Here is a 15,150-nt window from a genome sequence, read left to right as displayed (position 1 = left end):
TGTGTGTGTTGTGTGTGTATGTCTGTGAGTGTGTGTTTGAGTGTGTGTGTGTTTTGTACTCTTGATGTTTTAGTGTGTAACCCCTTTCTTGGTGTCTGTGTTTTGACTGCATTTTTGGCTGAATTATTGATTTTATTTCATGCATTTGCAGAAACATGCTTTGTGTTACAGTCACACTAGTTCATATATGTGTGTCTGTGGGGGTGGGCGGAGTGTGTCTATTTTGCACTCTTGATATTTTAGAGCGTCACCCCCTTTATTGCTGTGCACTCTTTTTCTGCATTGTGAATGATTTGTAGATTGTACACACAAAAGATTCTCTGTATTTTCGTATTTTTGCGTATTTCCCATTCATTTCCAATGGCGGTCATTTTTGACCGTGAACAACACAAGTGTGACACTTTTTTTTTTTTACAGCCATTTATTTGCTTACTTTTTTTGTTGCATGGAAGTTTAAAAAAACATACAGGTTTCAAACAACATGAGAGTAAATGAAGACAGAGTTTTCATTTTGGGATCAACTATCACTTTACGACTTGTGTAAGATTTCACTCAGTAAATAGGGATGTTGTAATTTTCTAAATAAAAGAGTTAAATCCAAAACCAACGCAAGTGATTTTTGGGGACAAAGTTTTTAAGCCAGTCAGTCTATTTTGCAAGAGCCAAAGGCAATCAGCGCACCCCCATGAGGGGACATTCCAGACCGATCCAGAGCCAGTCTGACCAGTCACTAAAACTGCACAACCTTTGACCTAATTAGTATTATATTCATTTTGAGCACAAATGTATGTAGCTGATTCTTGTGTTTGAATCAAAGTCCAGTTTCTGATGTCTTCTACTGGCCAGCGATATAGTGAATTAAAATGGTTCATTTCCAGCACTTTTATTACTGGTGATGCAAGGTGAACTGATGACTTAATTTGATTGAATGTACTGTACATAGATTGTGATCTGAAGACTTTGTCCTTAATGGACAGATATCATGTTTGATGATCGGAACAACAATAACTGGGCTGTTGAGGAAAATGATTAATGTGTCATGTGTAAGAGATAAGTTCAATAACTGGGGGACATGAGAATTATTTATATTTAGGTAAAAAAATATTGTGGGGAAAAAGGTTACTAAAGTACAATACCATTCCCAAATCCTACAGCACATTATTCAATTTTTATGGTTTATTATTTTATTTACAAGCCATGGCAGGTATACTGTATAATTCAGAAAATATATACGTCTGCCATGTACAAAATTAACTTTGGCATACAAAAAAAAAAAAAAAAAATGTTTTTGGCATGTGCATCTGATGGGCCCTTTCTAAATAAATGGTCACATGACAAAAATTATGCACTGCCACATCTTACCCAGCTTTTTTAGGATTCCTTTTGCATTGAGATTTCCAAAGTGTTTTACATTTATTCATTTAGCAGATGCTTTTATCCAAAGCGTCTTAAAAATGAGGAATACAACAAGTGATTCATCTTAAGGAGGCAATAAACACGAATATTAGACGTGCTAAGACAAAGTTTCAGACATTGTTCAGAATAGTACAAGCCTTGAAAGCTTGAAAGAGGGGGATTAAAGCCGATTCATTTTTCAGCTGGATGTTGTTAGGAGTAAAAGTAAAAAGAATAATGAGCTGTAATTTCACCTAGATGTCATTGTGTATCCTAAAATCTAATCTCTTATACTTCACATACTTCACATATCTGTGTCAAAAGAAATACTTTAAATAATTATAGTTCATTGGCTTCTACAGCTGCATGAAAAACCAGACATGTTCAATTACAATAAAAGAACTTCCAACAATTGGTAATGCAGAACACAAAACAGATCAGTCTCAATGAAACTGTCTGAAAAAGTGAACAAAAGAAGACGCTTTTATGAAGGGATGATGTTTCTTGCTTGTGTTTCTGCATTACCTCAAAACTGGTTCGGGAATACGATATAAACAATACTTTAAACAACAGTGTGCCTGCAGTGTTGTACCTTATCAGAGAGATGTTTTGTTTTGTTTGAGAACAAACAGGAACATATTATCAGGAGGTTTCCCTGCACCTGCTCACACTATTGCCACTCCCATAGTCAGAAATGTAGATAAAAAAAACTACATTCATAAAAGAAACAAAACAGATTCTAATAAATACTTAAACAATAGAGTTTAATAATTATTAATAATTCTGAGGAAATAAGTCTCTATATCTCACAATTCAGATTTTCTCCTTTGAAAGTTTACACCTCTCAAAAATGTTTTTTTTTTTTTTTTTAAATAATTATTATTATTTATTTTATTCCATAAGGTAGTCATATATAAAAGGAGCCAAACAAATGCATACTTTACTCATAGAGTTCTAATAATATAATTTATTTATATATTCCAGCATATAATCTCCACTCTCATAAATATTCAATGTGCTGGGTGAAATTTGAACAGCAAGAGAACAAACAATTGTCACACATGCTTCTTTACAGTTAGGCTGTAACTGTTTGAAGAACCAACAATACTCAGTGTGCAAGCAACAGTATTAACCTGTACAGATCACATGAGACTCAGTCTTAGCCTATTTCTATTCAGACAAACTGACTTCATCACAGATCTTATATTAACAGTAATATGCACAGTAATTGCACAGTAATACAACTTACACACAATCAAGTCCAATTTCATATATTGTACAGAATATACAGAACCAGTTATAATGACAATAGATAGATAAAAAACTGATTCATTGAAACTTTGTAGAAGGTATGGTCCCACTTTATATTAAGTGGCCTTAACTACTTTGTACTTACATTTAAATTAATTATTTGGTACAATGCATTTATTGTGTACATACATGTTTTACATTGTACATATATATACAAAAAAAAGTATGTAATTAATTTCTGTAATTACCTTTATAATTACACTGTTGAGCCATCCCTCACACCTTAACCCACCCTTAAACCTATCCATACCGCCAAACCTGTCCCTAACCTTACACATATCTCACATCAATAGCAGCAAAAGTGTTTTGCAATACAATATGAACGCAATACGTACATTGTACTTATTTTGATGTAAGTATACACTGTAGTTAGGGCCACTTAATATAAAGTGGTACTGAAGGTAATAAATCTATTGGTATAAAACGATCCAAAGTTTGACTTGTGTTATAATAGTGCGGTCCATTGGAAGCCCTGGAGTGAGCAAAATACAGATTACTGTTTATTAAAGGCGAAAGAATATGATCCCAGAGTAGTCAGCCATTTAATTCCCACAGTTCTTCTGTTATTCACCATAAAATTTGTTTATTTCTTCTTCGTACATTTTACTGACGACAGGTCTTTTGAGCTTCATGGTTGGACCTGAGAAAAACAAACAAAAAAAACCTTCACATTCGCATCTAATAGATCCATCAGACTGTTTACATAGTTGACTATAATCATGCGTTTAGGAAAGCAGTTAGGCAAACATATGTTCAGTATGTTATGTTCACACAAATGCTTCTCGTAGTTGTCTGTCACACTGACAGATAAAAGTACTTCTGCAGTACTTTACAAAAATATAATAATCATGGACATCTATGTATTACATAGAGTTTGTCAATACAACTTGTTCTGTTTTATATCCTTTTCTATCTGAAGAAATAACACTCACCAAGTTCACCGCCAGATATGGAGAAGTCTCGTGGAAGGATGGTCCACTTCTGGACTCTCTGAGCATTGGATGTGGCTTTGGCATTAACGTGGTCTATGCCCTCCTGGATGGCTTTGTAAATGGCTGGTTCTTTTTTGTTAATGATTTCTGAAACTTTGCTGGCAATTACACCGTGCTGCCGACAATACTCCACCGCTAATGGGGTCAGTTCATCTGTGGGCTCTCCATTGTCATCAATGTTACACTAAAAATAAAAGAAAATTAACAACATTCTGAAACATGGAGCTTCAGCAAAGATTTTATTGATAGTTGATGGTATGAACGTATCATTTGGTAAAATGTGCACATTTAATGGTCACATTAAAAGAATAGTTCACACAAAAATTCCAATTTGCTAAAAAAAGTATTGGTGAGGTTGTTTCTTCATTGGAACAGGTTTGGAGAAATTTAGCATTATGTCTCTTGCTCTGTTATCCTCAAGTACAATGCTAAACTTCTCCAAATCTGTTCAACAAGCTCCTGAGGGTGAGTGCTTTTACAGCGAATTTTCATTTTTTGGTGAACTATTCCTTTAAGTAAATGTAGACTCACCTTGAGTGTGAGTAGCATAGACAGAAACTTCTTTTTATCTCCAACCAGCATGATATTGCTGATGATTGACACCTCCTCTTTTAGGGCATCCTCAATAGGGACAGGTGCAACATTTTCTCCACCGGCAGTAATGATTAATTCTGCAAGAATAAGATAATTAGATACAAATGTATAAACAAATGTTTACATGTTTATGCATTTATCTTAATTCAATTATTTTCTTCTCACAGAAATATGGGTGTTATCCAAAGGCAGAGAAAGCAACAATCCCATTCATTTTCCACATAAGGGAACTGACTCATAAACATTTGAAGACAGACCTATTGTGAGATATAAGGTTGTTAACTGATGGTATATGGTTTTGCTGAAGCCATTAGCCCACACTTTTTTAAATTATTGTGTTTAACAGCTAAATGGCTGGTGAAAAACTACCAATTACCCATGATTCTGCAAAGAAATCTATACCAATCAGAGAATCACAATTGTACCAAAAGAGCTCTTTAGTGCCTGCTCATTGCCATCAAGCACTAAAATTGACATATGCTCTCAAACTACTGAAGTATTTGTACATGTATACATATTTTGAAAAAAACATATTATTTCTATATACATAATCAACAACTTTAAATCAGCAGTTTTACAATTATGCATAATTTTCATTCTGAATGTTTGGTTCGCAGTATTCCATGGGATTGTAGTTTGTTTCTTTAAGTACACAATATTGCACCTTCATCTTTTGGTCAGATACATTTTTTTCTTCAAGTCAAAGTTTGTAATGTTGTGATTCACCCCATAGTTGGTTGATTTGGTTTACTGCTTATCAGAATCTGAATCAGAAAGAGCTTTGTTGCCAAGTATGGTTATACACACAAGGAATTCGTTTTGATGTCAGGAGCTTCCAGTGAGTACAGAAAGTATAACTCTTCAACAGACTTTATTTAAATCCCTGTGAGAAAAATACCTCCGGAAACAAGTTTGCTAAAAAAAAAAGTTGGCGGACATTGTTTTACTCTTATTTTACAAATGTGAAGCTCTCCATTCTACATTTTCTACCCTGTATTTCTACCTTTTATTCTGCCAGTGATGAACAAGAAGTCATCTTTGTCATGTTTGCCCAGGTCTCCTGAGTGAAGCCACCCATCTGCATCCAGTGCCTCCTCAGTCTTTTCTGGCATGTTCAAGTATCCCATAAACACATGCCTCCCCCAGAAACAGATCTCACCGGTCCCATCAGTATCTGGCTTGTCTAATTTAGTTTTGCAGCCGGTCAACACCTTACCACAACTGTAAGAGAACAAAACATGAATGTCACATACAACTGTCATCTGCAAACACTGCTAATGTAACCAATGACTTTCAACCAATAAGTGGATGTTTGAAGTCAAGTTCACAAGTAGAGTTCATCACATTAATACAAACATGTTGGAGGAATGTATCAAACAATTTCGGAGGTCCTGCTTGAAGAGTAAGGGAGATTTTTACTTTTTCTGTTCCAGCTTCTGTACTGTGAAATAAATTTCCACTTTCTTTAAAATCCTCTCTGTGCACTTGCACTTTTGGCCTAAAGACTTTCTATTTGTTTTGGCTTTTGATTAAGTCTGAATATTGTGAACGATATGTACTGTAGCAGGACGGACGAGGTGAAGTATTATAGAGTTATTTTAACACTGCTATTTATATTCATACTACTGATTTAGTTTCACAGCATTTTTGTGTACAGCACTTTCTGTCATATGGAAAAAGATACTATAACTAAAATGATCAAACAATGCCTTTAGTCAATTAAAGGAACAGTTCATCCAAAAGTTAAAATTCTGTTAAAAAAAATTTTTTTATTCTTTAAAGTGAAGTGAGTATAACAACAACAAAAAAAAATCCTTTAAAACATCTATGTAATGTCAAATACAGCAGGAGTGATAATTCATAAAGCACATCATGCCCCTGACCTCATAATGCGATAACCCTCAGCCCAGGAGATGGTGTGAGGTCCAGTGCTCTCGCTCATGCCGTACAACTCAAAGAGGGGGATGTAAAGGCTCATAAAGTACTCCAGTGTGTCTTTGGTGATTGGAGCTGCACCTGTGAAACAAATCCTACAGCGGTCAAGACCCAGAGCTTTTCTTACGTTCTTGAAAACCAGGGCATTCGCCAACGTGAAGCCCCACGGCACTGAGGAATCGCTGTAGAGAAATAAAATGAGCTGTGAGATTCTCTTAGATGATTCAATTTATAATTTAATCCATGGTACTTTTCAAACTCACCCATTCATGGCATTATAGCTAGCTTTAAGTCCGATCACTTTGGCCCAGTCTCCAATCTTCTTCTTGGTGACAGACGACTTTGCACCAACGGCTTTCATTGCTTCCTGCATTTTTTCCCACACTCGAGGAACTCCCAAGAAGCTCGTGGGACGCACCTCTCTCAAAGTGTTGGCCAGGGAGCCCTACAGTGAGTTTAATAGATAATAGTTAATAAGTTGTGTTTCCTCATTTGTAGAAAAGTGTCTGCTGAACAAATTAATATAAATCTAGAAAAATAAATATTTTCCAAGAATAAATAGTGGAAGCATTTTAACCTTCAGGGCATCCGGCTCGGCAAAATTGGTTATGCCGGCAAACCTCATGCAGATCCACATGTCTTGGACCTGGGCTGCCACGTGACTCAAGGGCAAGTAGCTCACAAGTTCCTCTTCAGCCATCTTCAGATTGATCATACGACCTGCTGCACTGGCTGTCCAAGTGATCTGGAGAGAGGATGGATGAATATAAGGCACAGCACTACTTATCAAATGTGATTAATTACATTTGGCATTGACATAAGTGCTGAACTATTCGCTTTATGTGACACTTTAATTGGTACTCACACTATCATGGCTGAGCATTACCCCTTTGGGATTCCCTGTGGTGCCTGATGTGTAGATTAATGTGCAGCACTCGTTGGCCTTTTGACTGTCTATCAACACATCCAGCTCAGAATCAGGGACATTCGCTCCCAACTTCATAAATTCCGCCCACTGAGAGAACATCAAATTGTAAATACTGTATATAGTATATATAGTATTAGACATACTGGAAATATTTTGCTATTTACATTCATTTTTCTTGACTGGCTTTTTGTGAGAAAAAAATTTGTATATTCTGATACTTCATTGTTTGGGAACAAACATTACTGATCTGTAATTAGCAGTGAACCTGCATTATCTGTATTTACTTACATGTACAGTACATGTTTTGTACACCCATTTGGCATTCGGAGCCATTTCTGTTGTATTATTTGGCAAAAACTTACCGTATAAACGTTTGGTAACTTCTGCTCCAGTTCACCTTTGTACTGAACAATAGCCTTCAAATGTGGCAACTGATCTCTGACCTGTGAGGACAATGAAAGAAAACTGATTAGTATTTTATAAGAAGATTCAGTAATTTATATATACACACACACACACACACATATATATATATATATATATATATATAACGGTTAGTTACATTCCTCGATTCTGATTGGTCGGCAGCTGTGTTTTATTCACGGTACAGCAAGGCTATGACCGCTTCACCAAACCGTTCTGAGCAACACCCTTAGCAACATAAACAATCAATAGCATCAAAACTGTTTAATGTATTATGCATTTCGGCAGAATTAACTGTCTGTTATTTATTTAATGAACCATGCGTGACCCCTGCTGGCGTTATGTTGCATCTTTCATCTTTAATTTTGAGAACCCGCCCGTCTAAATAAACGCTTCTCATGCGGAGATGTGTTGATGTGTGTGCGGCGCGCGTCTGAGTGAAAGACTGCAGTTTCCGAAGTGAGGAGGGAATATTACAGAATTTATTAGTTTTCTGTTTCAGGTATGATTCTGTGTGTCCATCAGTTTACACTGTAATGAAGCTTGCAAACTCGCGCTGTGCCGCGAATCGGTCTGTTTTAAAATTAAAAGACGGAAAACAAAAGTTTTCTCAAGCTGAGAGATAAGCAGATGTATGTGTGTGAGAAAATATCATATATGGTGTTTAAAAAATAAATGACAGCGGATGATAAGAGCTCTGTTCTTATTTAAGCTCCATTAGACGAGAGGCAGGTTCGGAACATTCTCTTGCTGTTTACTCCGCTTCACGTCGTGCCTAACAACGCCCTTCAGCCGTGATTTATTCACGATACAGCACGGCCTCTCGTACCTTATTGCTTACATACACACAAAACTGCACACTGTGTATGTAGTGTGCTGTTTTTTTATATATACAAAGAGTGTATATACATGTGCATCTCAAATTAGAATGTCGTGGAAGAGTTCATTTATTTCAGTAATCCAACTCAAATTGTGAAACTCGTGTATTAAATAAATTCAGTGCACACAGACTGAAGTAGGCTAGTTTAAGTCTTTGGTTCTTTTAATTGTGATGATTTTGGCTCACATTTAACAAAAACCCACCAATTCACTATCTCAACAAATTAGAATACTTCATAAGACCAATAAAAAAAACATTTTTAGTGAATTGTTGGCCTTCTGTATGTTCGGGTTCCTTTTGCTTTAATTACTGCCTCAATTCGGCGTGGCATGGAGGTGATCAGTTTGTGGCACTGCTGAGGTGGTGTGGAAGCCCAAGTTTCTTTGACAGTGGCCTTCAGCTCATCTGCATTTTTTGGTCTCTTGTTTCTCATTTTCCTCTTGATGGGGTTCAGGTCTGGTGAGTTTGCTGGCCAGTCAAGCACACCAACACCATGGTCATTTAACCAACTTTTGGTGCTTCTGGCAGTGTGGGCAGGTGCCAAATCCTGCTGGAAAATGAAATCAGCATCTTCAAAAAGCTGGTCAGCAGAAGGAAGCATGAAGTGCTCCAAAATTTCTTGGTAAACGGGTGCAGTGACTTGGGTTTTCAAAAACACAATGGACCAACACCAGCAGATGACATTGCACCCCAAATCATCTCAGACTGTGGAAACTTAACACTGGACTTCAAGCAACTTGGGCTATGAGCTTCTCCACCCTTCCTCCAGACTCTAGGACCTGCAGGTGTTTTGAGTTGATTAGCTGATTGGCATGTCACCATATTCTAATTTGTTGAGATAGTGAATTGGTGGGTTTTTGTTAAATGTGAGCCAACACAATTAAAATCATCACAATTAAAACAACCAAAGACTTAAACTACTTCAGTCTGTGTGCATTGAATTTATGTAATACACGAGTTTCACAATTTGAGTTGAATTACTGAAATAAATGAACTTTTCCATGACATTCTAATTTATTGAGATGCACCTGTATATATTAGTGCTGTCAAACGATTAATCGTGATTATGCATGTGTTTGTATTTAGATATACATAATAAACATACACAGTACACACACATATATTATATGAACAAAAACTTTTATTTTTTTCGTTTAATCGATTAAAAGTTTGACAGCACTAATATATATATATAATTAATTATGAATTAATTTTTGTAATAATACATTAAGGTTATTGGCAGCTTTTTCACTGACTAACATCAGTGAGGTTTAATAAATGTTGCAATTGTATTGTTCATAGTTATTTCATTCTTGCTGAATTTTTATATCTTTCCAACTCCATCTGTTTTATTTTTAAGAACTTGACTCATAACTTTTAATACACTTTTTGTTTTTAAAAGAATACTATTATAATACCTCTGTACTATAGCAATTATGGAATTTTTTTATTGCATCACTTCTCATGTTAATGTCTTTCTAGGAAGAATCACCTATGGCATGAATCATCTACTAAATGAAAGCTGTTCAACTACCTGGAGGATTTTGATCAGTTGTTTGTTGTTTTCCACAACTAGAACATTAGCTTCACAGTTATGAGCGACATACTGGCAGGCCTCTGGAGAGTTAGTGGTGTAGATTCCAGTGGCCAGTCCCCTGTGACAAAACAAGGTATGCATTCAGAAAACTAGACTATCAGATCCCACATTCCATCAAAACTTCTTTTCCTCATTCTCTAACTTTATGTAGATTAATTTTTAACAGAATAAATGAATACTCAGTTAATACCCTGCTAGGATACATCCAACGTCGGCTATAAACCATTCAGGAGAATTGAAGCCCAGAATACCCACACCATGGAATCGCTCCAGGCCCAGCTAGAGTACACAGAGCACAATAACTGAATATGCAAAAGCAATTCACCACCTAGAGCTGTTTGAAACTTTGGTACAGCAATGAAACTAGAGATGTAAAAGCTTTGAATCCTTAAAACCTCGAGCCAATAGTTTGATCATTTCACAAACGATATAGGAAATGTCATTCAAAGGAACTTCCAAAACAAACAAGCTTGATTAAACAGCTATCAAGTATCAAGTAACAATACATTTCATACACTGTAAAAAATATTTCTGAAAAGCTTTTGAAATTCATTTTTAAAGATGAAAAGATGTGAAGTCGAACCTTCAGAAAGCTTTTGGCTGCCACTCTTGCATGTTGATAGTACTCCTTGTAGGTCAGAGTGACCCAAGTTCCATCTTTCTTTGCACGGAGGGCAGGATAGTCTCCGTACTTCTGCACTGTAGCGAGGAACATCTGATGGATCGTCATCGGAGGTTCTGAGCCAAGTCCCGATGTCTCCATCCTCAGTTTGACAGGCTTGTCTCCGGCTGTGCTCCACAGCTCCTGGGCTTGAGCAAGACGCACATCTCCAGTCGTCAATGGTATTGCCAGTTCATCGCCTTTATGATCCGGACAGCAGGGACACACAGGAGACATGATTATATTTTACAAGTGCTTCTGAAAGGTATTGCAAATTTATAGATGAAGCTTCTGCATGCTAAGCAAGAAGAGATCAGTCTATTCCGGCAGCTTCCCTCGTCTCCTGTCACACACTCAGAAAAACACCCAGGAACTGACAGCTTTACAAGAGCGCAGAAACAGGTCAGGTTACTGACAGGATATGGTATGTGTTTCTCACCAATCAGGTTTTACATGTATAAAGGAAAAAAAAAAAAAGGACAGAACAAATTCTGTTTTTATTATTAACTTGTATGGGTTAATATATTACAAAGTAACAGCAAGTATCACATTAAATTAAACATTACATTTTGAAGTAGAAAGACCGAAGTAGTATTTTCTTGTTAAAATAAAAACTCCAATAACCTTTATTTACAATTTCAAAAAATAATTTATAATTTTTTTTTTTTGCGCCAAATTTTTAATGGTTGTAATAATAAAATGAAAAAAGTCAAAAGTGACATTCAGAAATCATAATTTGTCATTTTCACAAGAATAGATTTTTCATTTTGTGAAAAATCTATTTTTTATATTTGTCAGCAAGAAGAACATGACCGATGCACACTGAATGCTCTTCAGTATTCATGCTAAATAGTTGCATTTTCAATATGCAAACACATTGTGAACATTCATGTGAAGATTGTACCTGTGTTATTCTTCATGACAGGGAATGAACAATCCCCATTTGGTTGGTTTTTGGAGTCATGGAGTGCTACGGTCTGATATTCCTCAGTTTTAACAGAACTAGCAAGAAGACAAACAAGACTTATTACATGATATCATAATTTATACATCAGTTTAAAAAAAAAAAAAAAAAAGCAAATAAACAGTACATTATCAGGTAACATTTTTCATTGATCAAGTCTACATACCCTTCAGTATCATTTCCAGAGACAGGAATTTCCTTGGAATCACTCTGTGATATACACTCATCAGCAGACATTGTACAGAGTCTTAAGATGACAACAAAATGAAATATTATTACAAAATCTTGCGTTCACAAAGTAGTGACCAAACACAATAAATAAAAATATAATATAAATGTCTAATATCTTCTATTCAGTCAAAAGACTCTAACACTAGTGGTTTCAAAATGTCATTTATCTTTTATATGTACCCCAACTCTTGCAAAATACTAAGCAATATGTGCCAGAGGATAGGAGTGCCAGATGATGAAAGCAGCAAACGAGAGGTTACTGTCAATGACTAGCCTTTCACCAACATTAGGAAATTCAGATTAAGACAGTATTACGTTTAATAGTCTAATGTACAAATGTGCATATCTTCACATCTAGGATTAAACATGAGAAATACATGTGTTTGCTAAGGTTTAGTCATACAAAATATGTGCATTTGTGAAGTTTGTATAAGTATGCCATCTAGAGTATGTGGAAGTAATTAACACATCTGACATTTGAAGGGACGGTACACCCAAAAATGAAAATTCTGTCATCATTTAAGTCCTGCTCCACTTGTTCCAAACCTGTATGAGCTTCTGCTGAGCACAAAAGAAGATATTTTGAAGAACATTGGTAACCAAACAATTGACGGTAGCCATTGACTTCAATGGGTTCTTTTTTTACCCATATAATGGAAGTCGATGGCATCGACTACTTGGTTACCTACTTTCTTCAAAATATCTTGAAAGAAACTCATACAGGTTTGTAACAACTTCAAGGTGAGTAAATGATGATGACAGAATTTTCACTTTGGGTGAACGATTCATTTAAGTTGAATAGAATGGACACTGCATTTTTATAAGACATATTTTTTATATTTTGCGATATTGGGCCAGTGAGCAAATTCACTCTCAATGTAAAAAGTAGGTGTACTCAAAAGAACTCAAGCTTTACAATTCTATAACAGTTTATTTAAAGAAGATTAATGAAAGTTCTTGATACCTTGAGAAGTTCATAACTTGACTACTAAGATTGCAAAAGGACAAAGTTCATGATAATTACAACACAAGTGTGGCCACATCACGATCTGTGTCCAACTGAACTTGTCCACAGATGAGAAAAAACTCTGAAATCTCAGTAATCTTGTGAAATAATTTGATGGTTTTAAGGAATTGGATCCTAATCTGTATTTAAAGGTGTGGGAGTTGAGGTGTCAGGTTAAATATTCATTCATTTATTCACATGGGCAGCTTTTCACAAAACACCATGGTGTTGTTCTACTGAATCGAAACATTATGCATAAAAAAAAATCTGGAAATGCACTTGCTTGTTAAAAAAAATAAAATAAATAAAAATAATCATACTACAGCAGTTCTATAATTTCTATAGCATAGCCTAATGTAATATTCATAATGTTTAAAGTGACACATGACCACAACAAAGCAGGAGAAAAGAGAAACAAAATATATACCGTAAATACAGTAGGCATATCGTCACACTATATGGGGTAAATCACTATGGAAATCAATTACGAAACTAAAAACAATGAATGAAATAACAAACAAAACATACAAAGGTAAAGGCAAATAACATACAAAACATAGTTTCAGCCCACAAATAATGTCATTAGAATTTTATTTAAGCTATTTATGATTTTCAACCTCAACCAGACATTTGAAAAATAGGCTACCTTTGTACTTTATGGGGGGGGGGGAAATAATTAAACAGAATTAAATAAAATCTACCTTGTGACAACTAGGCTATTGAAACAGGAATATATTTCAATCATTATATTTCAGTTTTACTTTGACGGTTTACCTCAAGCAGAAATGTCATTCGTATGATGAGTTTGCAAACGTATTATCTACTAATGTTACCAAAAAGTGATAAAAGTTGACTTACATGTTCGAACGGGTTTTTTTCCCTGTCAGTGCTGTTGGAAATCGTGTAGTTTTCAAAGCAGGAGTGAATGAAACAGATGTGTGCCCTACGCAGTACTACATGCGTTTCTCAGGTGAAATAACGTTGTGCGTCTACTGTTCCATTCAAACCTACCATCGTGTCACGTGAGGTGTGGAGCAGGTGACAGGACCTCATACTGCGCTCACATTCAAACGATTTCACCGTCACAGCACTATAATATATAGTTTATACTTTTTATATAAACAAAAATATAATTGTCAACGAAATGTATTGTTGACGTTTTTCTTTTTAAAATACACATACAACTTATGATATTAATATCTGTCACAGACTTAATACGGAATTTTTTTTAAAAAATGTAAACATCATGTAAATTTTCTACAGTTGATATTTGAATAGAATTTGCGTTCTAAAATAACTTCATACTCAAGTTGTATTGTATGGAATTTGCAAGACATTTCTGCAAAAATGTCTGCATTAATATTCATTAATTCATGTTTGCATATATAGAGATTGCAAGTTAAATTAAGTGTTGTTTATTCATCAACACTTTGTTCATTAAGATTGTTATGCAAGCTCCAAGGTCACAAAGTCAATAGTATGAAAGAGATTGTGATTCTACTAAAAATTCGAGCAGATAAGATAAAGCAAAACTCATTATTGATAAGACAACTGAGGACATTTTCCATTTTGCAACCTTCATCTAATAAAAATACATTACATATGCTCAATAAAATAACCATTATATTTTTACTAGAGTCCAGAAATCCCAATGTGTTTTGTTAAATTTAGGTTCAATATGTATTAAACTGAATTATGAAAGGCTCAAAGTTGTTTGTTTAAAATATTAAGATTATTATTGTTCTGTATTACATTTCTGCTTCTAGTGAGCACAGACATGATGTGTTGCCTGTACAAATGCATCTGATGTTTCAACAAATAGGATGAAAGTTCACTTAATATAAACACTAATGACTGACCCATAGAAACCAGCCTACTGGCCATCAAGGTCACTCGATCACACCACCTTCACCGGTTAATAGATCTACAGGATGGCCTTAGCTGAGGCCAAACCAGGTCTAATACAAGATTTCAGATTGCATGTTTTTATTTCAGCACGTCCTGAAATGTGTCTTCATGGTATAAACACAGGGGCCCTTATTCATGGAACATGGGCAGAAGGAACTGCTGTATATTTTAAATCATTCATAATATGAACATACTTTGCAAGAAATTCGTTCTGCTTGCATTTCATGAATAAAACCATTGTGCTTAAACTACCTATTTATATATTTCCTGTCCTTATTTTCAGAACATTTTTTGCATATGCCAAACATTTAATATCCATTGTGCA

The 15,150-nt window shown here is 35.2% G+C and overlaps 1 protein-coding gene across 1 annotated transcript; it reads right to left on the bottom strand.

The window, feature by feature from the left end:
* Window positions 1-2,347: 2,347 nt before the first annotated feature.
* LOC131540713 (long-chain-fatty-acid--CoA ligase ACSBG2-like) lies at window positions 2,348-15,026 on the bottom strand. The gene is made up of 15 exons (XM_058775899.1): window positions 13,776-15,026; window positions 11,847-11,927; window positions 11,621-11,718; window positions 10,639-10,916; window positions 10,246-10,334; window positions 9,993-10,113; window positions 7,518-7,598; window positions 7,093-7,242; window positions 6,805-6,972; window positions 6,491-6,672; window positions 6,176-6,409; window positions 5,296-5,513; window positions 4,230-4,369; window positions 3,639-3,882; window positions 2,348-3,346 (listed from the first exon to the last, which is right to left on the bottom strand). Exons 2-15 carry the CDS (start codon window positions 11,915-11,917, stop codon window positions 3,270-3,272), a joined length of 2,151 nt encoding a protein of 716 aa, XP_058631882.1. The 5' UTR covers window positions 11,918-11,927; window positions 13,776-15,026; the 3' UTR covers window positions 2,348-3,269.
* Window positions 15,027-15,150: the final 124 nt, after the last annotated feature.

This window comes from Onychostoma macrolepis, chromosome 05, assembly GCF_012432095.1.
Source record: "Onychostoma macrolepis isolate SWU-2019 chromosome 05, ASM1243209v1, whole genome shotgun sequence".
NCBI lineage: Eukaryota > Metazoa > Chordata > Actinopteri > Cypriniformes > Cyprinidae > Onychostoma > Onychostoma macrolepis.
The sequence above is the reverse complement of the archived record's forward strand: the minus strand, read 5'-3'. Positions and strand labels throughout refer to the sequence as shown.

Bases quoted from the DNA above. Each gene is read 5' to 3' on its own strand.
- LOC131540713 (XM_058775899.1), bottom strand. From the start codon at position 11,917: ATGTCTGCTGATGAGTGTATATCACAGAGTGATTCCAAGGAAATTCCT. The intron at 10,335-10,638 runs GTTCGACTTCAC...TGTGTACTCTAG, and splicing joins CAGCCAAAAGCTTTCTGAAG to CTGGGCCTGGAGCGATTCCA. The intron at 7,243-7,517 runs GTAAGTTTTTGC...ATGTTCTCTCAG, and splicing joins AGTTACCAAACGTTTATACG to TGGGCGGAATTTATGAAGTT.